At 40.2% G+C, this 23,105-nt stretch overlaps 1 protein-coding gene across 3 annotated transcripts; it reads left to right on the top strand.

The window, feature by feature from the left end:
• The first annotated feature begins 2,696 nt into the window (after window positions 1-2,696).
• On the top strand, window positions 2,697-22,994 carry SPART (spartin). 3 transcript variants are annotated; one of them, XM_038398329.2, is made up of 10 exons: window positions 2,798-3,004; window positions 5,671-5,785; window positions 7,103-7,935; window positions 9,043-9,240; window positions 15,227-15,356; window positions 17,352-17,546; window positions 18,917-19,075; window positions 19,168-19,258; window positions 20,697-20,757; window positions 22,556-22,760. In XM_038398329.2, the coding sequence occupies exons 3-9, from the start codon at window positions 7,105-7,107 to the stop codon at window positions 20,755-20,757; spliced, it is 1,665 nt and encodes a 554-aa protein (XP_038254257.1). In that variant the 5' UTR covers window positions 2,798-3,004; window positions 5,671-5,785; window positions 7,103-7,104; the 3' UTR covers window positions 22,556-22,760. The 3 variants fall into 3 exon arrangements, with proteins under 3 accessions (XP_038254246.1, XP_038254257.1, XP_043360341.1); XM_038398318.2 differs by lacking the exon at window positions 20,697-20,757 and having other exon boundaries at window positions 2,697-3,004; window positions 22,556-22,994; XM_043504406.1 differs by lacking the exons at window positions 2,798-3,004; window positions 20,697-20,757 and adding an exon at window positions 4,033-4,135 and having other exon boundaries at window positions 22,556-22,994.
• Window positions 22,995-23,105: the final 111 nt, after the last annotated feature.

Raw genomic sequence — 23,105 nt, 5'->3', positions numbered from 1 at the left:
ACAACTTTCTCAATAAAACACAGGAAAAAATGGATTGAAATAATTAAAGTTGAGGATCATGGTAAATTGTGTAACTGGAAGTGATGGTGGTGATGATGATTGATAAAACAGATTACTTTGGGAATGTTTTTACAAGGTGGTGAGCTCCAGGAAAGTGTTGAGGACTCTCAATTAGTTCCTCCATTATCAGCCTTTCTTGGAAACTCTCCACAGGCAGCCTCTCAGCACTGATCAGATACCAAGGAGAAAAGTGGGCCAGTACCTAACCACTTAAACATGACAAGATTTGGCCTATCTTTTCTGCATCCGGCTCAGATTATATATTTATTCTTATCTGCCACTAGATGGCAAACTTTCTACATATTAACTACTCTCTCTTTCTCTCTCACACACACACAAAATATAGGTGGCAAGTGCCACCTCTATTTAAGGCTGCTAATACTTTTTATGATAAGACTGTTTTCAGTTGCTTGTAACTTTGCCAAACTTAAACCATTTGGGATAAACTTTCCTCTACTGGGTGTCCGTCACAGGATTTGTTTTGTTTTTGTTTTTTTAAGTTTCAGCAAAAATGGTTCAGCTGTTTCTGAAAACAAGAATGTGGGAGATTCTGCTTGTTAATATTAAAAATTTTCTACAACCAATTCACCAAGAAACTCTGGTACCTCCAGGCTTTAAAGCAGGTGTTTGACATTCAGTAGAGGAGTCATTGTTATATCAGGAATGTGCTTTCTGTTATTCCCTTGAAAACCCACCCAAATCTGGCTAAGTGTAAATAAGTACAGAGGAGAGGGTGAAAGTGTCCACAAGGGCAGAGGGAGGAGGCCAGTGTCCATGTGTTGGAGAGGCAGTGGAAATGGGGAGATCAGTGCCCGCCCCATAGAGATAGGGGAAGGTGTCAAGGCCCTAGATGTCAGGGGAAAGGGAGGACAAGTCTCCCCTACACTCTGAAATTAGTACAGTGGGGCATTCAGGGAGGATACAGGGCAATGGTTATCAGCGCAAGGGCTAGTGCTGAGAGAGAAGATCAGGAAACAGGGTCTAGGGGAGAAGCAAAAAACAATGATCAGGATCGGCAGGTAACATTGCTGTGCTGAAAGCTGAGGAGCGGCTTGACAGTGCCCATAGGTGCCTCATGAGCATGGAAGGGTGTTGGGGAGAGTGTGGCTCTTCCATCTGCCAGGAAAGAGGAGCACTGAAAACCCCCATTCCTCTGTGTGCATTTTGTGTACGGCTGAGGTAGAATTTTCCCTCCCCAAAAGAGTTGAACACATTTCTAGACAGACTAAAAAAGAATTGAGACATTTTAAAAATATCATGATTTTAAGCCAATCTCATAATTGTTGTGGAGTCTATAGATTAATTTGTGAACTCCCACAATCAGCAATACTTTGTTTATAGTGAAATTGTCCAATGAAAAATATTGACTTCACTTTACAGGGTTTTAGGGTTAGGGTTGATACCTAGCCTGGTATCTCCAAGATTGTCTAATTAGTAACAGCTCCACAAGTGGGATTTGTGAAATGTTCATGAGTCCTGAGATAATTTTGGGGGGCATGGGACACACTGCAAAATATCTTTGTCACAGTCTGGCCCAGTCCTGCTTCCTGGATGGACACTTGTCTGTTGTGACAGGATCCAACTGCTGAATCCCATGTGCTTCTTAGCTCTTAGCTCCCTATGTCTGGATAATGACTGATCACTGTTCCTAGCTCTGGGTCTTTCAAGTGCTCTCATGTGTCTGATGCCTGTAGTCCTGCAACCTAGACCTCAGAACCAGTGCCCCCGCACTTCTGAGCCACCATTTGATTAGACATGTTCATCTGGAGTACACCTGGCTGTGTGAGCTTTGGGCTTCTAGTTTAACCCATTCAGGGACACAGTGGCAGTAAAACAAGGAACCACAGGCTTAGCATAGGAATTTCTTAAATACACACACTTTGCTCTTAAAAACCACTAGAGAGCTACAGATCTTAGGAAAACAACAGACTGCTGAATGCAATTCCTCTCTGTTTTCACTACCTCTGTAAGTCTTCAGTTGGTCCAATTCATGTAGGCCATACAACCCTTCTGGCCTACCCATCCTGCTTCTGGAAATTAAATAGCCTTCCTTGGCATATAAAGCATTTCTATTTAAAAAACAGATTCTGACACCTTTCTTTTCCCTGCACTTGCATCGTGGAATTTCCAAGCTCTAACCTACCCTGAGCTTTTGTGCAGAGAATTGTTCAAAATCAATGGCCCTGATGGTAGAAAACCTATTATCCCCCAGGGGTAGAACCATTCAGTGTTGAAGGCCCTTGACTGGTCTGACACAGCGTCTGACGTAGTCTGTCCACTAGCTATAAAGTTCCTGCTACAGCATGAATGCACAAAGCCACACTAAACATTACATTCAAAATGGAAGTTGAAATACAGCATGGCATTCACAAATCTAACTGGAATTCATAAACTGACAAGAGACAAATTGCAATGGTCGTGCGGATCATTAGATGGTGTACTATCTTTATCTTAAAAAAAGAACAGGAGGACCTGTGGCACCTTAGAGACTAACACATTTATTGGAGCAGAAGCTTTCCTGAGCTACAGCTCACTTCACCGGAGCGAGCTGTGGCTCACTCACGAAAGCTTCTGCTCCAATAAATGTGCTAGTCTCTAAGGTGCCACAGGTCCTCCTGTTCTTTTCCCCCCGCCCTGCGGTTGTGATGCAGTGATGATGTCACAGAGCGGTGCGACGTCGTGCGCCAGACGACAACATGGGCACGCCGCAGCCCGCGCTCGCCTGCCCCACCCCGGCGGCGACCACCCTCGCGACCGCCCGGGCCCGCGCAGCCTCGCTCCGGGCTGGGGGGAGGGGGGCGCAGCGCCTGCAGAGGGCGCGCCCGAAAGCCTCCGCGCGAGGGACGGGAAGCGCTGACAGGCGGTGACGTGTTTCCCAGGGCAGCTGGGGTCGCGGAGGCACTGGCGCAGAGGGAGCAGCTTGCCGGCGGGCGGCTCCAGTCCCGTGAGTGCCGGGGGCGGGCGGGCCTGGGTTCGGCTGGGCCAGGGGCGAGCCCGCCTGCGGGTGGGAGCGGGGTGAAGGGGCTCCCCCCCCCCCGTGTCTGGCTAGGGGGACTCCCTTGTGTTGTGGGGCTGGTGGGGTGTCAGCTCCCCCCCTCACCCCCCCGTGTGGTTCTCTGTCAGCTGTGGGGTCTCATCCCTGGGCAGACCCGGCATTTGTGGGAGGCGGTTTCTAGCCGAGACCCCCGTGGAGCTGGGGGTCGCCCCCCCCCCCCCATTGGTGAGGCTGGAGTTGGAAGCCCCTAGGTGCCCTTGTAGTCACGGGCCAGCTCCCGCCTGCCGGCTTGTCACGCCTCCTGCCAGCCCCCGTCCCCACGGATGAACTTTGGGAGTGGTAGACCCGCCCAGAGACTTGGGGCGGTGGTCGCCCTATTTTATAAACATCAGAACGACAAAGTGGTACCTGAGTCTCCCCGGGGGGGGGGGCGTTCGGTTCACATTTCTGTACCCCATGCCCCCCAAAACAAATCTGCAAGCCGCTTTATTAACTGACGTTGCCAACGTTTTTATTGACTTGAAAGGCAGAACAAAAAGTTAATAAAACCAGACTATATATAAAGACGCCCCGGAGTACAGGAAAATTTTAAAGTAACTTTGAAGTTCTGGTTTCAGAGTAGCAGCCGTGTTAGTCTGTATTTGCAAAAAGAAAAGGAGTACTTGTGGCACCTTAGAGACTAACAAAATCCGATGAAGTGAGCTGTAGCTCACGAAAGCTTATGCTCTAATAAATTTGTTAGTCTCTAAGGTGCCACAAGTCCTCCTTTTCTTTTTTTGAAGTTCTGCAGGTTCTGTTTGTTCACACGGGCTCACTTTTAGCTTTGTCACCCATTCCCAAAAAGTCTGTAAATACAACGGACATGTTTAAAAGTACCTGTATCATTTGGAAATTCTTACCAGCATAAACAGTCGTTTTAGGGAAAACAATCTTGCAGTTTTACGTGCGCAGCACAAGTCTTAAATTCCCCTCCAATACTGATCCCTTGTTTTGGCTTAAGTGACTTTGCCAGACTCTTCTCCTAAGTGTCCCCAGGAGACTGTGATTTCTCTAGACTGCAGAAAGCCAAGCCAAAGCCGGGTACCCAAAAATTAGTGAACACTTCTGAAAACTTGGCTGTATCCGCTACTGCTTTAGTAATAATGGGAATAATAAAATTGATCTACCTCATGTAAGTGTTGGGGGTATATTTGTAGTGGGTTGCATTGAACCATAGAGATGATTAGAAATCTAAGGTCTGTATAAGCTGTGTTTAAATATAGCTCTGAAAAACATCAAACTGACACTGATTGAATAGAATATTTCACTGAAATACAGTACATTAACTAAAATGAGCTATAGCTTCATAGTTTCTCTAGAATGAGAGTGTTTCTCAGAATGGTTTGATTTTGAAAATCACTTTGTTTTGGGTGGCTTTTTTTTGTTTCTGTTTTTTTAATCTGCTTTGCAGTTTGGAGTGGGAATGGTTCATATCTATCTGTCAGACTTGCTACTAATGAAAGAGAGAATATTAATGATGATTGTTCTGTAACTCTTCTTTTTTTTTTTTTCCATGATGACCACCAAATTTGATCCCAATTTTTTATATTGGGCTCATAGTTTACTTTCTAAATAGACAACATGTAGGCAATGGGGGTGTGGGTCCTACTAAAGGCAGTGCAAATGAAGTGAAGTGAGTCATATCATTATTGGTTCTATGGTTTTTAATTTTTTCCCCCCTTTTTAAGGAAATCCCAAATGGACTAGGATTTAAAAGCCTCCTAGAAATAGTACGTTTTGAGGAGGAATTGGGAGGAAAGGGTGGAGCTATGGCCCATTGGGGTCAGGAGAGAATTCCAGATAATGGTACAGCATGGGAAAAGCCTGGAGAAGAGGAGTAGTAGGACACAAAGGGGTGTATTAGTCATCATGTTGCTTGGGTGCAATATATGGGTTGGGAGGGAGGTGGTGTAAATAAATTATTTAGGCATGAGTCAGTTTGTAAACTGTCAGGTGTCAATTATATCAGAAGCCTTAAGGTTGTATTTATAGAATCATAGGAATTACCATACCCATCAATCCAATCCCTGACAGTGTCTAGTATTAGATGCTTCAGAGGAAGCTGAAAGAAATCGTGCAATGGACTGTTAAACTTTAACCTGCCCACAGGAAGAAAATTTTCCTAGTCCATCAGTTAGTGATTGGTTTATACCTTGAAACATGAGGGTTTAAATCCCTTATTAACTATCTGCCTAATGTAATTGCATCTTATGTTCTGTCTAATATAATACTGGATGTTCTCAGTCATAGAATAGGCTAAAACTTTTTTGAAATTTACTAAGCTCTTGGCTTCAAAGGTAACATAAAGAACGACTATATTCGTTAACTACAACTGTATACATTTATTTAAGCAATTATATAGCTTAATTTAGATTCTTATGTCTATATTTTTTTCATTATATTAAGATGGTGCATCTGTTATTGGTTATTTACTAGATAATGAACTTTTTATTCATGATTTGTGTCTAATTGAATTCCATTTTCCATCCAAATTCAGCTGAAGCACAAAAATAGCATTTTGTTGGTTAGGAAAAATCTGGTAACTTCATTTAATCTCTAATTGTTGAAATTTACAGGAGAGGCTACACTCTGAAGAATGCTAGATGACTGATGAATAGTCTGCAAAACTGAAAATAAAAGTAATTAACCCAAAAGTACAACAGAAACTGAAAGACTGTCTTTTGGAAAAAGGTAAAGACCAATTTTTCCTCCATTATAAAGAATGAAAATGAAATAGGTGACTTTTAGTGCCATATTTATAAAGCTTGACCTCAAAAGTTAAATGTTCTTTCCTGATCTGTTCTACTTTAAAAATAGTCTAACTCACTAAACTTTATGAGGAGGGCTCATTAATTCAGCTCATATTTTTTTATGTCTTTAAAGTATTTAATAAAGTAGAGTGAGTGTAGGCCTTCATGTAAGTTGCTGTCAATTCAAATTTAATTTTAAATAAGTTTTTGTCTTATTAAAATAAATTTTTTTAAATAAAAATCCAAATTTTTAATTTAAAAAACTCCTGCTTGTTGCTTCTGTTAAGGCTTTTTAAGACGCCGAAATGTAGTATCTGGAGTCGGTGCTCTCTCCTGGTGCTTAATTTTTAGACAAGTAATAATTGACATAGGCTATTTACAATTGCAGGAACTGAAACCCATCAGAACCCTCCAAATCTTTGAGTTCCCTAGATGACGAGGGTGCGCAGCAGCGTGCAAAGTCCCACATTAACTAACTTAAACTGTTGATTAGTGTAAAAACTGAGGGTCTAGTTATAGTATAAACAAACATTTTAATGTGAAGTACAAAATGAACAAATTGATGTTGTCCAGAATGTTATATGAGAATTGGACACATAAAAACTTCTGTTTAGAAAATAAACCATATTTGTCTGTATGCTAAACCTATCAGCAAGAGAAATTATAGTTTTAGAGAACACATTTTGAACAATAGCTGCAATATATAGTGTTGCATTCTGTTTTGAGTTGCACTTCGTTGTTTTTGTATCTTTCTGCACTTATTAAGAAGTGCTGAGTTGACCTAAATGAAGATAGGGAACCATCCTAATATTTTAGTAATGGAGGGTCTGTGCATATATATCTATTGGAAATACACTTCAGTCATTATACAATATTCTGGAACATAAACCCTTTCAGCAGCTTTTCTCTCTTTAAGAAGTAAACACCTCTGTGGTGTAAGCTCCTCATTTTGGATTAATCAGATCTGATTAATACAGGGTGAGAGTCCTTAATGAGCTGGAATCTTATTTTCTAACCCAAAGGTTAAGCAGAAATGGGTAAAAGAACAGATCAGACTTTGCACCATGCATAGATACTTTGGAGCTAAGATGATTTAGAGTGCTCTTGTAAAATTTATTATACTGGCTTGAACAAAAACAAGTTTCTTCTTATAAGAAGTGTCTCTTAATTGACTGCAAACAGTTCTTACTGCATGCTTATAAGGATCAGGAAGGTATGCCTACACTTAGTCATGCTAACACTATGTTTCAATTTGCAGTAATGGAACAAGAACAGGATCCTGCTATTCTAGAAGATGAAAACATTAAAGCTATTAAAGAAGAATTCAAGAAAGCCTTTATGTTTGTCAATAAAGGCCTGAATACAGATGAATTGGGTCAAAAGGAAGAAGCAAGGAACTACTACAAGCAAGGACTTGACCACTTGCTTAGAGGAGTTAACATTCCATCACAAGGTCCTGAATACACAGGATCCCAGTGGGACTCTGCCAGACAAATGCAGCAAAAGATGCAAGAGACTTTACAAAATGTTAGAACTCGACTGAATATTCTAGAACAAAATACCCTGGCTTTGCAAACTAATGCCACCACAATGAATGTGCCTCTAGAGGTGCCCAAGTTATACCCAGTGATTCCCACTAATGAAAAGCCAGCAAGGCCCCCTGCACCTAATTCTCTGATTCCACCATCTGGGTCTCCTGCAGCAAATGAAAATGTTGCAATGACAAGCAAAGGGCAACTTCCAGCTATGAGTCCTTCATCTCCAAAAGCACTCTCTCTACCACATGAAGCTCCTCCTGTGTATACTCCTCATGCTACTGATGGACACTATAGTGTATCTTATGGTACAGACTCTGGGGAGTTTTCATCAGTTGGCGAAGACTACTACACAAAATGTACTCAGCCGCCTCCCCTTGAAAGTCTAGGAGTAGATGCAGATGAATTGATCCTGATTCTCCAAGGAGTACAGATATTCTTTGTGACTCCTGATGGGCAGGTTAGTGCTCCTTCATATCCTGGATACCTGCGCATTGTGAAGTTCTTGGACACTGATGGTGCAATGGCCCAGAATCGTCCCCCAGCATTTCTTCAGGTAACAGTTGGAGTGTTTAACTTTTAGAATACATTGTGTCTGTTAGCAATTTTTGTATATGTGCTAGAACTTTGTAATCTGAGCCATTTTGGCTCTGGCACTTCTGAGCCAAAACCTGCTTCTCTTGTGTTACTGTGAAAGAACTGTACAGAGAACTACTCCTTCGCTAGCTACATTTATTGTAGGCATAGATGCCACTAAAACATATTGTTGTGTCTGTGAAGAAATAGCTCTTGTATCTGTCTGAGAGTTCCAGAACACCAAATGTTTCAATGGATTGCTTTTTTGGAATGGGTTGGCTTTTAACACTTTCTGATCTTATAGAATTTGTTTTCCCTTTCCTCAGATAAATTTGACCTATTGAATGATCTATTGCCAGTAATTGCATCTGTATATAAAGGGTCAGTTTAAAATGGACTTAAGTATTTAACTTTCTAGCTGAACATGTCAGTATGGTTTATTTGGAGAACCGCTGCACAGTTCTGAATTTGTGGTGTATGTCCAACCTACTTATGTAAACTAGGGATGGAACAGACATTTTAGGTTATCTAGTCCATCTTCTTGCCAGTGCAGCACTGTCCTTGCATACATTTTTAGTACTGTTTTTCCAGCCTGGCTTCCAACTTCAGTCTCTTCTTTTGAGAGAGTGTTTGTTTGGATCTTCTTATCCTTGTCTACAAGGGGGAAGTATTCCCACCATTGGTTCAGCTCCACAAGTGATAGCAGCACTGGAAGCTCTAGACAGCTCATTAGCAGCCTCTTTACACTGTCGTGTAAACCTGCTCTGAGTGGAGCAGAATGGCATAGGGACTGTAAATCCAGCACCTGCTTGGTATTGGGCTCCCTCTACTGCTGAAGCTGGGTTTCCTGTGTCTTAGTAAATGAATTTTATTTGTTCCTTCTTTAACTTTGGTGGCAGTCTATTGAGAATGATGTATCCCAGCAATACACATTTCAGGATCATTTGAGGCTTTTTAAATAAAGCTACGTGGGAACTTTGGCATCTGATGTTAATCTGTACAGATCCTTCAACTGACATTACTTTGGGCTTATTGAAAAAGCATGATACATTAATTTGTATAAATTAAACAATTTGTCACTTTTCAGGTTTGTGACTGGCTATATCCTCTAATGTGCAACCAATCTCCTGTTCTGTGCTGTAATACTGGAGTCTACATGTTCCCTGATTTGATGTCGCAGGTGCCAGGATCCCATGTGGGAGTAGTGCTATCTTCAGAACTCCCAGCAGCTGACAGAGAGCTTTTTGAAGATCTGTTAAAACAGATGTCTAACCTCAGAGTCCAGGTAAATTCTAGGACAAAGGTTTTAAACCAACAGTAAAAGATACAACAAATTTGTAACTGCATAACAGGCATAACTTTGGGGTCTTACCAAGTGATCCAGATCACTCTCTTCTGTAAGCTGGGTAGAGTAATATGCATTTTAATACAGCCAAATACAAAGGTCAGACCTTTAGAAACAACTATTGTAGGCAGTATTTAAGGATGGGGGATTAGATCATGGAAAGTAGTGACTTGAAGGAAAATACTCAACTGAATGTGAATTCCCAAAAAAGGCTAATATGATTCTCCAGGGAAATATTGAGTAGAAGGACGCTATTATCTCTGCGTGCAGCACTGGTGAGATCATTGCTTGACTACTGTGTCCACTTTGGTTTACATTTTTAAAAAAGATATTAAAAACAGTTCAAGTAGAACTTCAAAAATTATTAGAGAGCTGGAAAGCATGCTTAAACAGAGTTTTAAAGAGCTGAATCTACTTAGCTTACTGCAGAAAAGGGTAAGAGGTCATTTGACCATCTATAAGCACCTACACAGGGAAAAGATCTCAGATATTAGAAGACTCTTTAACTTAGCAGTCAAAGGAATAACAAGATCCAGTGGCTGGAAGTTGAAGTTAGAAAAATTTTAATTCAAAATAAGATGAAAATTCTTAACAAGGAGGATAATTAAGCATTGGAACAGCTTCTCAAAGTGGTAAATCCATCATTGCTTAAAGGCTGTAAATCAAGACTGGTTGCTTTTCTAAAAGATATGCTCTTCTTCTTTTACCACCCAAACTCAAGCTCAGTAGTGTTCATGAAAGACCCAGACCTGCAGTGTTTTATGTGCAGGTAGCCCCCTTGGCCAATATAAAATCCTGTTAACCTCAGTGTAGCACTATGTTGGCACAGGATCCTGTATGCAAAGCATTGCAGGATTGAAGCATTACTTAGCAAGGAAAAATAATTTTGTCCAATACAGGAATTACTTGGTGAAATTCTGTGGTCTGTGTTATGCAGGAGTTCAGACTAGCTGTTCATAGTGGTCCTTTAATGGCCTTAAAATTCCATGAATCTATTAATTTGCCCTGATATGATGATGCAGGTGTCAATTCTATTCCCTAATGGGATCTTATCTTCAGAACTCACAGCAGCTGACAGAGAACATTATGAGGATATATTAAAACAGATGTCTGACCTCTGAGTCCAGGTAAATTCTAGGGTAGTGGTTTTAAACCAATGATAAAAGATGCAAATTGTCATTGAGTAACAAGTGTAACTTTGACAGTTTTAAACACTATAAACGGGCTTCTGTGGTAGTGGTGTGCTCTGCCACTAGGGAAATGCAAAGGTGAATTCCTGCTCTTGCCCCTTAATTTAAAAGGGCTTTGAAATGCTGCAGCGCTTACCCCTTGGGGGGGGAGGGGGGGTTCCTTCTAGTTAAGAAAACATCCCAGCCACATTCTGTAGTCAGTCTGCTTGTGATTACATGATAGCACTGAATACCATCTCAACAACATTTGATGGAAGGATGCTGGCAACAATGAGTGGCTGTGGAAGGAGTTTAAAATGGGGGAAATTCCCAAGGTTCTGCTGTGGATTATTACTTGTTTAGTGCTGACAGTGAGTCAGCCTGCATGAATGCAAAGGACTACTGGAGAAGAGGATGAGTGGGGAAATACTTTAGGAATTTGAAAGAAATATGATTTAACTGATTAAAAATATCACAATTAAGGAAGAGGAAATAGAACACATAATTGAGGGAATCTATGTAGAACCCCATTTACGGTAGTTTAATTTTTCTCAAAATGTCAGCCTTCCAACAAGTATTTCTATAAAGGTTCTAATATTGGTAGAACAAGCTGCCAAATGTCGAACTCAAAATGTTATCAAATTGTTTTTTGCTCTGGAAAGTATTCATATTTACTGACTACAATATGCTTAGCATGGTGCAATACTGTAACTCCTCGCTTCACCTTGTCCTGGTTAATGTTTTGTGTTTTTGCTGATCAGTTAGAGAACATTCTCATTTAAAGTTGCACAATGCTCCCTTACAATGCGTTGTTTGGCAGCTGCCTGCTTTGTCCACTGCTTGCAGGAAGAGCAGCTCGTTGGAGCGAGCTGTTGGGGGCTCGGAACCAGGGTGGACCGGCAGCCGCCCAGCAGGCTATCAGCTGCCTGGCAGTTCAGATGTCCCTCCTCCCCCCCCCCCCCCACCACTATGTGCTACTCCTGCCCTCTGCCTCGGAGCTGCTCCTGGGAGCCTCCTGCTTGCTGTGCGGGGGAGGGGGGGAGGATGCTAATGTTCAGGATGTCCCCCTGCCTCCCATCGCCATAGAGCAGGGGAGACATGACAGGGTACAGGATGGAGGGAACTTGCTGGCAGTAGCTGCTGTCTCAACTTGCTGATCTAATTAAAAAGGCAATGTACTTAGAGTGAGATCAGTGTAATTAAAAGGGCAATGCTTGTCTCTCTCACACACTGTGTGTGCGCATGTGCACACGCACGTCTCTCTCTGCCATGCTGTCTACTCCCTCCATTCCTGTTGCCTTGTAGAGTGTGAGGTTACATTTAACAACAATGTGTTAACCCTTGAGGGCTCAGCCAAGTGCTAGTTCATCATTTAGCAGTAAGGCATTTCCTGGGAAATATCCCACCCTCTGACTCCATCACCTCAACCAAGCTTCACAATCATTGCTGTGTACTGTTAAATAAAAATCTTTTTTTTTTCCTGGCAAAAAAAATTTCCCTGGAACCTAATTCCCCCAATTTACACCTTTTCTTATGGGGAAATTAGATTTGCTTAACATTTCGTTTAGTCGCATTTTTCAGGAACATAACTACAACATTAAGTGAGGAGTTACTATACAGAGAAATAGTCAGTCCCTGTTCTGAAGAGCTTGTGATCTAACAATGACATTCAAAACATGGGAGGATGATTTAAAAGGTAAAATGCAACAAAACACTGACTTTTTCATCTTTTTAATTAGAAAGTCACTACTTCTGTGACACAAGTAGTAGGTGTGTAGTAGTTGGCTTGGCAAATTGTGAGAGTATTCTTTCCATAGGGAGCAACATAGAGAAATGCATGGGAAAGGGTTGGGAAAGAGACAAATGGGACATGAAGCCTGGCGTAAATCATGGAACAGAGGACCAAAAGGGAAACACAGCAAGAGACACATCTGAGATGTAGGCAGATTCATGAAGGGATACATCCTCTTGGAATAATATGTACATTTGGATTCAATAATTTAATCTGAATTGCAAATGGTCAGTACAGAATTTATTAGGAAAGTAAAACCTTTTCTCTTCCTCTTCCCTCCCCCCCCCACTTTTTAAAATGCTTCATAAGCTGCTGGTCTTGATTTAATACACAACAATATATAGTGAATACCATATATTTTTAGTATTTGCCAGCAGTATTTTTATCAGTGTCCATGATCAGTAAATCCCATTCCCTGACCTTGTAAAATACTTTCTCCCTTCCTCTTTCTACTAACCAAGTCCCCTAATGTTTGTTGAGAGAGTCCACGTGAGACTATTGTAGTGTTATAATAACATGGAAAAGTTGTATTTCTTGGCTTTCTGTAATGACTGATCATACTTATGAGCTATCACAAAGTTCTAAGTTATTTCTTACATTTAGGAGACACTGCTTTTCAATTTCACAAAAAGAAAAGGAGTACTTGTGGCACCTTTAGAGACTAACAGATTTTTTTGAGCATAAGCTTTCGTGAGCTACAGCTCACTTCATCAGATGAGCTCACGAAAGCTTATGCTCAAATTTGTTAGTCTCTAAGGTGCTACAAGTACTCCTTTTCTTTTTGTGAATACAGACGAACACGGTTGCTACTCTGAAACCTTTCAATTTCAAGAATTCTCAGCAATATGCTGAAATAGGATTTGACTGTGAAGCTTTTTTTTTTTTTTTTGAAGAGCATTTATCTTTAAAGTTCTTCTATGTTGGTAGCCAACTTTTAAGACTATTTTAAAGTGTTTTATCAAATCCAATATAAACGATCACACTGCCTTGTCTAATTTTAGATGTTGATTTCTAGAATCTTTTAAACTTTTAGTGGCATTTATGGGGGGGTAGGAGGGAGAAGCATTACAGAGCCTTGTTTGTTGGCTCCTGAATGCTAACAATTTAGCTAATCTATTTTTTTTTAATACAGTACTGATGAGGACATAATTAGCAACTCTATATAATGTCACGTCTAACAAAATTACATGAGTTTTACTATACGTTGCAAAACAATCTATTTTTGCTTTTATTATGACTCACTTAAGGAGCTTAAAGCCTAGAGAATTAGTCGATGATACAAACCATAAAATAACTTACCTGGGTCCAGCTGTATGTGTAAAGGGTTTTTATCTAACAATGGTATTTTAATTGTGTATATACAAGACAGTGTACCCCAGTGGTGGGCAACCTGTGGCCCACCAATGGTGTATGCACTCAAGAATGTGATCCTATACTGTTATCAAACAATAACTGGTCATTTTCTTGGAGTTGTGACTAATATACTAAAAACACTGACATCAGAATAGTAGAGCAATACTGGAGGTGAATCTCTGCATGCAAATCATACGGATTATGTTGCAGTGTTTATCTTCCGGTAGTATGTTGTATAGTGTATCTGATTGTTGAACAGAAAACTAAGAGAGAGCTCATCTATTTTTTTGGAATTCCTCTCTGTTCACCTTTCTCATACTGTAATAGTCCTGTTCCATTTCCCCATTTGACTTTATTTTCTGAAAGTATTTATTGAAATACACTTCCTCAGATTCTCCTGTCTAGTAGTATTTTGTTTTGTATTTTTGTCCCTTATTTGATATGTGTTCCTAGATGGTAATTATAACCATTCTTTTCCATTGGTCCTAGACAAATCTTTTTTTTTTTTTTCTTTTAGAACTTTAACCAATCCTCTTTTCAGCTATATCAATTACTTTGACCCTCCTGGTATTTAACTTGTACTAGTAGTATTTACTGTTGGAATTTAAGTATTGTTAAAACTCACCTTAATTTTTTCTGCCCTCTTTAGCTAAAGTAAAGTCCATTGTATACTATATATAAAATCATATTAATTGCAACAAAGTTGCTTTATGAAAAACAGTACCCAGTCTGGTATTGCCTCTGAGTGATTGACAAATGTTGCAGCCTAATCCAAAGGCTTTAGAATGTTAGAGATGAAGGCAGGTAAAGCAGCCCCCCTTGGCCTGAAGAGAAGGCAGCATCGTGCACCACTTCATAGTGTTCCTGGCTGTACCAGTCTGTAAAAGCTCCAGCAGCACATGGAGTGAATAAATGTCCTTTTATTTATAAATTTGGGAGGAGACAAAAAAGAGCAAATTCCCAGCAAAGCTGTATTCTGTTGTTGCAGCTGGACTCTCTGGGCAAAATTAGAACAGATGGGGCTTCAGCTCCCATACTGAACAGCAGCAAAGCGTGGTCTTCCCTCTTAAAAAATAAAATGTAAAGATGGACATGCTTGTATTTTTTTTCTTACATTAACCCCTTCCCTCCCCCCCCAAGAGTTCTCAGCTATGTTAATTGACCAAACACTCCTGTTTGTAAGTAAATTTCCACTCTAACTAGACCAAGGAAGTCTACAATTTTTGTTCTAAAATGCTTGTTAGAGAAGTTTCTAAAACAAAATTGCTGTGAAAAAGTCACAATCTCTTGTTTGTGTCATCCATTCTCTGCTAATTTACCTCAGAAACAGGGAACTTAATCCCAGGTTTTTAAAGATATTTAGATGTTGCCCTGCTCAGTGTTGTAATGCCTAAATCTCAAAAGGGCAACAGGATGTAGGAGCCTAAGTCACTTTTGAAAATGAGGCTTTGGCTCCTAACTCCACTCAATGTTATAAAGCCTAAGTGACTAACACCTAAATACCTTGATCTCCACTATGATGGTTAATGGGGACTATCTAAACTCCCTAAATAGGATAACTTGTTAGCTTGCTAAACACTTCATTTTCATGAATGTATATTTCATCACTTAGCCTTTGGAAGCTTCAGGTGATGTGATTAACCTGGCCCAGACTGTATGCATCCAACCAGAGCCTGACGGAGGAGAGAGAAAAAGAGAGTTACCTGAGTGGAGTGAGAAAGTAGCTCATGGAATCTTGTCAGGTACTGCCAGTATCGGGGATTATGTTTAATTGTCCTGCCAGCAGTGATTAAACACTATATTTTGATCTAAAGGCATCATTGCTGATGAACATTTTGGGGGGCTGAGCGTAGGGGGACTAGATCCACAAAGATGACTTTAGGCACCCAGCCACCTAGCTGAATCCATAGCCTTCAGTAAGGCACCCAGATTTCCTGTACAATGCATGGGGAGAGTTAGATGCTTAAAAATGGGATTCACTATAATAGCACAGAGTGGGGGAGCCACCTGAACTAGCCAATAGTAAATATTTAGGAGAGAAGTATGACCTCAGCCAAGCTCACCAAAGGGAGTTAAAAGAAAAGGAGTACTTGTGGCACCTTAGAGATTAACAAATTTATTTGAGCATAAGCTTTCGTGAGCTACAGCTCACTTCAGTGGAAAATATAGTGGGGAGACTTTTATATACACGGAGAACATGAAACAATGGGTGTTACCATACACACTGTAATGAGAGTGATCAGGTAAGGTGAACTATTACCAGCACGAGAGCTGGGGGGAAAAACCTTTTGTAGTGATCAAGGTGGGCCATTTCCAGCAGTGGACAAAAATGTCTGAGGAAGATCGAGGGGGGAGGGGGGAATAAACTGGAGAAATAGTTTTTATTTTGTGTAATGACCCATCCACTCCCAGTCTCTATTCAAGCCTAAGTTAATTGTATCCAGTTTGCAAATTAATTCCAATTCAGCAGTCTCTCATTGGAGTCTGTTTTTGAAGTTTTTTGTTGAAGGATAACCACCCTCAGGTCTGTAATCGAGTGACCAGAGAGATTGAAGTGTTCTCCAACTGGTTTTTGAATGTTCTAATTCTTGACATCTGATTTGTGTCCATTGATTCTTTTATGTAGAGACTGTCCAGTTTGACCAATGTACATGGCAGAGGGGCATTGCTGGCACATATCACATTGGTAGATGTGCAGGTGAATGAGCCTCTGATAGCGTGGCTGATGTGATTAAACCATATGATGGTGTCCCCTGAATAGATATGTGGACAGAGTTGGCAATGGGCTTTGTTGCAAGGATAGGTTCCTGGGTTAGTGGTTCTGTTGTGTGGTGTGACGTCACAAGAATTATAACATTCAAAAACCAGTCGCAGAACACTTCAGTCTCTTTGGTCACTGAAGGTTACAGTCCTAAAAGTGGCAATTCAACAAAAAAAACTTCAAAACAGACTCCAACAAGAGACTGCTGAATTGGAATTTAATTTGCAATGCCCTCAGACTGTCTCTGAGGTGAGATTGGTGGGGAACACCTAATCTGAGATCCCACCATGAGTTAGGCACTTGGTGTCAGGATTTAGACAGTTGTGTGCATACCCACAATCAGCAGAAATGTAGGCACCTAGGACTTTATCAGCAGAAACTTAGATACCTACAGGGTTAGATGGCATCTGAGTAAGGGTTCTGAGAATCGAAATGTTGGACTTAAGTGCCTAAATCCCTTTGTGGATCTAGCCCCGAATGATTCAAGCCACTGAAATTGAACTGTTTTAGTCCTTTATAATTATGTTAGAAAATGGGCATCTGATTATTTTTTCTTTAAAAATAAGCATTCTGTAAGGGTTCTGTACTCCAGATATGAAGTGACAGAAGAATAAATTTGTCTGAGAGACGCTAGCAGGAGGGTTAATGAAGAGATATGGATTGCATTGTATCCAGAATGCTAATGATGCCCAGCTCTCTGTCTATCACACTTGACCCTGCTGGAGCAGAGTTTATATGAAATTGAGGCTTGGATGAGGGTTAGCTAGGTCTGACTGAAATCGGACAAGTTGGAGATAATGTGGTGATTGGGGGAAAACAGAAAGAGTTGTAGAAATTCATTCATATTGGCACCTGACTGAGGAAGTACAGCTGCCATTTGCAATTTAGGTATGTTACCAGGAGGGAGGAGAAAATACTGCCACAAGTCCAGTCTGTAAATACTACACATCATAAGCTAATTATTTTTGTTTTGAAGGAGCATCCTGGTTGAGTTGGGGTTTGGTCAAGGGAGCAGAATATACTGGCAAAGCAATCCACAAAGGAGCTTCCAAATTGCGAGAACACATTCAACCAGAAGAAAAACCTTTGGAAGTCAGTCCAACTGTAGCAAAGGGGCTTCATGTAGCAAAACAAGCTACTGGAGGAGCTGTAAAAGTCAGCCGTTTTTTGGGTAAGATGTTCTGCATCTGAAATCTGAAAAAAGATGTTGCATTGAATGTGCAGACTGCAAACACACCGTTTCTTGGGTTTCTGAAGTTCATTAACTCATCTAGTTACTGGACTGACCTCCTTTATAGATCACGTAGTTATCATTAGTGTGAGATCAGAATTAGCCCCGAAGTATCATACTGTATTTGGCCTTTTAGAGAACAAGGTTCTTTGTTTTTTCCTAAATCCAAAGATCAAGCATATTACTCTGATGTCATGCATTTCTGCAATCTTAATGTTAGATTGGAATCTCCATATTGAATTAAATGGCTAAAACTGACTGTTACCTTTTGGTTCCAAAAGTAGCTGGTTTTATTTGTTAGTGATAGCATTTAAAGGTTCTAGCTGAACTCCTCTTTTCAATCTCTACAAGTATCAAAATACAGAGGTACTGATATAGAGTGGTGTGCGTGTGTGTGGGGGGTGTGGTTTTATTTTTTCTTCCAAACCTCGGGGGCTTAAAATTAGGCTTTGAATTCATACTTGGCCACTGCTATTGAAATGTCTTTGTCTTCAGAGGTGCTGAGCAGCCCCAGTGTCTGACTTCATTCTCTTATTATCTGCGTTATTATGGTAGTGCCTATAGGCCCCAATCACAATTAGGACCCAGTGAGTTGGGTATTACAGAGTCACGTGGAGGAGTTAAAGTAAGAGACAATATGTGCCTTCCTGACCAGCTTGCTTCCATTTATACAAGGCAGAAAAAAGGCAAGGAGGGATTATCCCCAATTTACAGATAGGAGACTGAGTCGCAGAGATTTGCCCCAGACTGAGTTTCTGGACTAGTCCACACTAGAAGCACTCCACTGGCGCAGCTGCACTGTCTGGTGAAGACCGCTCTCTGGCAGCATAACTACTCCACCTCCACAAGGTGATTGCTATGTTGATAGGAGAGCGTCTCCTGCTGACGTAGCACTGTGCACACTGGTGCTAAGATCGGTTAACTTGTGTCACTCAGGAGGAGTGGCTTTTTCACACCCCTGAGCGATGTAAGTTATCAACATAAGTGGTAAGTGTAGACCTGCCCTATGACGGAACTAAAAAATTTAACCTAGATCTTGATTTCAAGTCCAGTGCCTTAACCACAAGATCATCCTTCCTCTTTTAATGGGAGCTGGGGCTGCTAGCATCTCTGAAAATCAGGCCACTTTTATTTAGGTGCCTAAATATGAATTTAGAAGCCTGTCATTCTCATGAATGGAATAAAATTGCAATAACTTTTTAGATTTTTTTAATAGAATTTTTAATTCAGTGAACCAAACATTTTCCCCCCCCCCTCCATTTAACAAGAACTTTCAGACTCAATCTGAATACTTTTTTTCTGTGTGTTAGTTGAAGGGGTGTGTTCAATAGCAAGCAGTATTGGAAAAGAGTTAGCCCCACATGTGAAGAAGCATGGGAGCAAATTGGTTCCTGAGTCGCTTAAGAAAGACAAAGATGGAAAGTCCACTTTTGATGGTGCCATGGTTGTAGCAGCAAGTGGAGTTCAAGGTAAAAAAAAAAAATCTAAATGTTGTAAGCTACATAATTCTTTCACTTTGCAATGCTTTGTCTTAAAATAAACTGTCTGATTATATTTATAGGGTTTTCAACAGTATGGCAAGGTTTGGAAAGTGCAGCAAAATGCATTGCTAATAGTGTTTCAACGGAGACTGTTCACACTGTCCAGCACAAGTAAGTTACATTTTTATCTGCTTGATGACTGGTTTGCCTCCTACTATAAACTAGGATTATGTCTGAACAATGGCCAACATATAGTGCCTGACATGCCATGATCCTGTACCCAAATTTTGAAAAACGCTGCCCTAGTGGATTGATAGATATAGATATAGATAAAAAAAATTTTTTTTTAAGCTCTGTGGTCTAAATTAGTACAACTTTGAGAGATGTAGGTAAAATCCCATTCAGATTTTGATGTGTATATCAACATTGGTGGGGTTTTTTTAAATAAAAAACAAAACCCTGTGTCTAGCTAAAATACTAACTTTTGAATTACTTCTAATTCTAGTTCAGTCTTCGCTGCTTTGGTTTACCAAAGTTTAACAAAAGTTCAGATGAAGATGAGAATCTGGTTTACAAGGAAGGAGTTTCAGCTAGAAGTATGTGCAAAGGACGACAGAAAAGGGGAGTTAAGGAAGGAAACTTAAAACATAGGCCTTAGCAGTACAAATATTGAGCAGAGTGTTTAAAGTTAGGGTGGACATAAATACAGATGTTGCCAGAGACAAGTAAGCAGGGGGGAGGATAGGGGGATTTAGGAGCATGTGGTACTATGGTGATAGGAAGATGGTAGAGATCATCTGAAGAGATGAGAAAATTACAAATGGGGAGATGATTGAAAGGGTGCAGGTGGTGATCTAGAAAACAATACACTAGGCATGATCAGAAATGGGAGGTTCAGTAAAGGCACTTGGGTAACAATGGAGTCAGTGACAGATCTAGCAGCAGCCAGGTAAAAGTGGTACATGTAAATGCAAAAATCAGAGCACAAAGAAGCAGGTGAGTAGACAAACAATATAGAGTAGAGGTCACTGGTGAAAAGTCCAAGTTCTGTGGTGGTGCATTTCAAACTGGAGGCTGTGAATGTACTCCTGGAATGCATTTTGGGGAGACAGCAAGCAGGTTGGTGATGGGCCTTTTATAGGCAGCTACAAGAAATCCATTAAGGCTTATGGTAGGCTGGGCAGAATGCCTGCAGGTGGCATGGAAAGAAAATCCTTAGTCTTTTACCTTAGATACGTTTTTTTTTTTTTAAATGAGCTTTTCTGGACTCCCCACCCTGTAGGATGAAGTAATTTGTTTATAAATATCTGCAAGAGCTTTGGTTGAAATATTAGCAGATATTGCTATTTGCAGATCTACAGATTGGGCATGTCTGAGAAACCTGCTTAAAGATGGGAGTAATCATCAGTCTCATCAGGGCTTTTATTGTGTGTGTTCCATATGTCATTTTTAGAACAGTCTGACTATCAAAACTGCATCACTGTTATCTGGCTGTTTAATGGTACCTTGCTCCTCCTAATGGACTGTCATACTTATTTCTAATAGGAAGTGGCTGGAGGAGCTGTATTTGTACTCTGCTGCCATTTAAAATCATATTTTTTTATTTTAGATATAAAAATAGGAAACATGGAGATCAGCTATCAACAGCCACTAAGAGTGACAAGCAATAAGTAACTAAATTTTGCAGTTAACTAAAACTTACAGTATTTGATAACTGAGGATTGCCCCCCCCATCACTTGCATTTGGCTCTATCCAAACATGATTTAAAATCCTACAAGAGATCTTCTTAAGCTGGTTTTGGTTTAGGTGGCAGAGCTGTGTCTTTTCTATAAGACAACTGTAAAAATCAGCATAATGAACAACATTAAAGGAACACTGTCAGGTTTCCACCAAGCTACAAGTGCTGCGGAACTACTTGCTCTGTTTGGGTGCAAGTGAAGTAAGTGGCCTCTAACTACTAAGGTTCTTATATAGGTGTCCTTCATTATAGTATCTGAGTGCATCTTGACACATTTAAAAACAAAAGCCCTCTCAGTTGAGGCATTGTAAGATTTTGAGCTGGGGTGAAGAATCAGTTTATCAAATCTTGTATATAGGGCTTAAGAAGAAAGCTAAATTGACTCTATACTTTGGCATTGTATGTGCCATAAGCAGTGCAGCTACCTGTTGCAGTGATGTATTTAGTGTATCAAGGGTGGAAATAACTAATCAAACTGGCAAATATTTACTACTCTTTTGCTGTCAACTAATTCTTTGATCTGCAAATTTAGACCATAATCATGATTAAGGCTGCTACTCTATCTATGGAGAATATTAAATAAAAATGAGTTTTCCTCATTTAGTTTCATTACTTGGTTCAGCCCCCTCAGTAGCCAAGGCTGCTCTTCTAGTATGAGATAAGGACCCAGACTTTGGTTCTCAAGATAATTACCTCCACCCTTTTAAAAAAAAAAAAAAATCCTAGAACTTTCAGACACTGGACTACCTAATGCAACAAAAAAAATTATGGCCTTGACTCTGAGCTGGGCCTTGCAGGAGGCTCAGCCCAGATGGTAGAGCAAAGGTTGTTTAGCACTGCTGGGGTTCTGGGATCACCAAGACTATTTCTGGCCTGTTCTTATTTATGCATGGCTACAATGCATCCCAAGGGGTTGTGTGGCAACTTGGAATAGCTGGATTGCTGAGTGCTCTGGCCATTCCCCTGTGCTAGTCCAATATAAGGATGTGTTATGCTGGCCCTATATTGCTGGAGAAATTCCTAAATGGGGAGATCTGGTTGCTTATCTGCCCCCTTACGCTATAGAAGTAGTGTAAGAGGCTGGAACACAGCCCAGGACTGAGACTTTTATATTTGAGTATGTTGGACTAATACCTCCATTTGCCAGAATGTTCTGATACCAGGACACTAGTGACTGAGGCTTCCCAACTAGTAGAACTTCTCTCTCTTCCCATTGTTCTGTCTCCAATTAATCTCATTTCCTTTACTCATACCTGTAGCGGGACAGACAGATTTTTCATCCCCCCAATACCATTTACACCGAACTCCTGGAGGAAAAGAAAAGAGCAGTAGTTGGTATTCTGACACTTGAAAAGAAAGTTATGGAATTAATAAGCCTTGTGACAGATTAGCAGCCATAATATGAATTTTAGAAATTTTTAATTTCAGTGTTTAAATATTTAAACTCAGTCTGATCAAACTTGATCTGGGTTCTTTCATTTTCTTTGTGCTATGCATAAACTCTTGCTTTGGGAGTGAAGATTTCAAGAGGGGTGAATTAGTACAATCCATTATAGCTGTACACTTTCCATAGTAGCTGTACACTTGTGAAGACCCCATACTGAAACAGATTTACATCCAGCTGTGGGGAGCAAGGGTTTGTGCATAAGGAAAATTGAATGTACAGATGACTTCGCTTGTATTAAAATTTAAAATGTATTTTCAAATCTACAAATTAATTTTTTTAAAGGTATGGGGATGATGCAGGCCATGCTACAGACAACGCTATGAATTCTGCAATCAATGTTGGTGTGACAGCATTTAACATTGACAATATTGGTATCAAAGCTATAGTGAAGAAAACTGCAAAAGAGACTGGTTATGCTGTGCTGGATGAATATAAAGTACTAGAAAAGGAGAAAAAGAATGGAAGATAAAACAGTTAATTTCTCAAAGCCTTACAGTATGGATATAATTTACTATTTTAAAGTAATGGGATAATGCTAATCTATAATGTAAGTATTTTTCTAATTGTCTTTACTAAAAACTAATTCTTTACATGAGAACTGAAGGCATAAAACTAGTCATTTTCTCTGAGATGAAAGTATCCTTCATTCAGCATTTCTGCAATCATGTATCAGTCTGATCACTGGAAGGATATGGATTTAAATTACATATAGTACATTCAGGAAAAAAAATCTCCATAATCTAATTCAAAAACTCCATTTTTCAAAATATAAAATTGAACAGTAACATGGATGGAAATATGAATGTCTTTATTTTTGTAACACTGTTCTGTA

This window comes from Dermochelys coriacea, chromosome 1 (assembly GCF_009764565.3).
Source record: "Dermochelys coriacea isolate rDerCor1 chromosome 1, rDerCor1.pri.v4, whole genome shotgun sequence".
NCBI classification, from domain to species: Eukaryota; Metazoa; Chordata; order Testudines; family Dermochelyidae; genus Dermochelys; species Dermochelys coriacea.
Note: the sequence above shows the minus strand (reverse complement) of the source record. Positions and strands in the feature narration are given on the sequence as shown.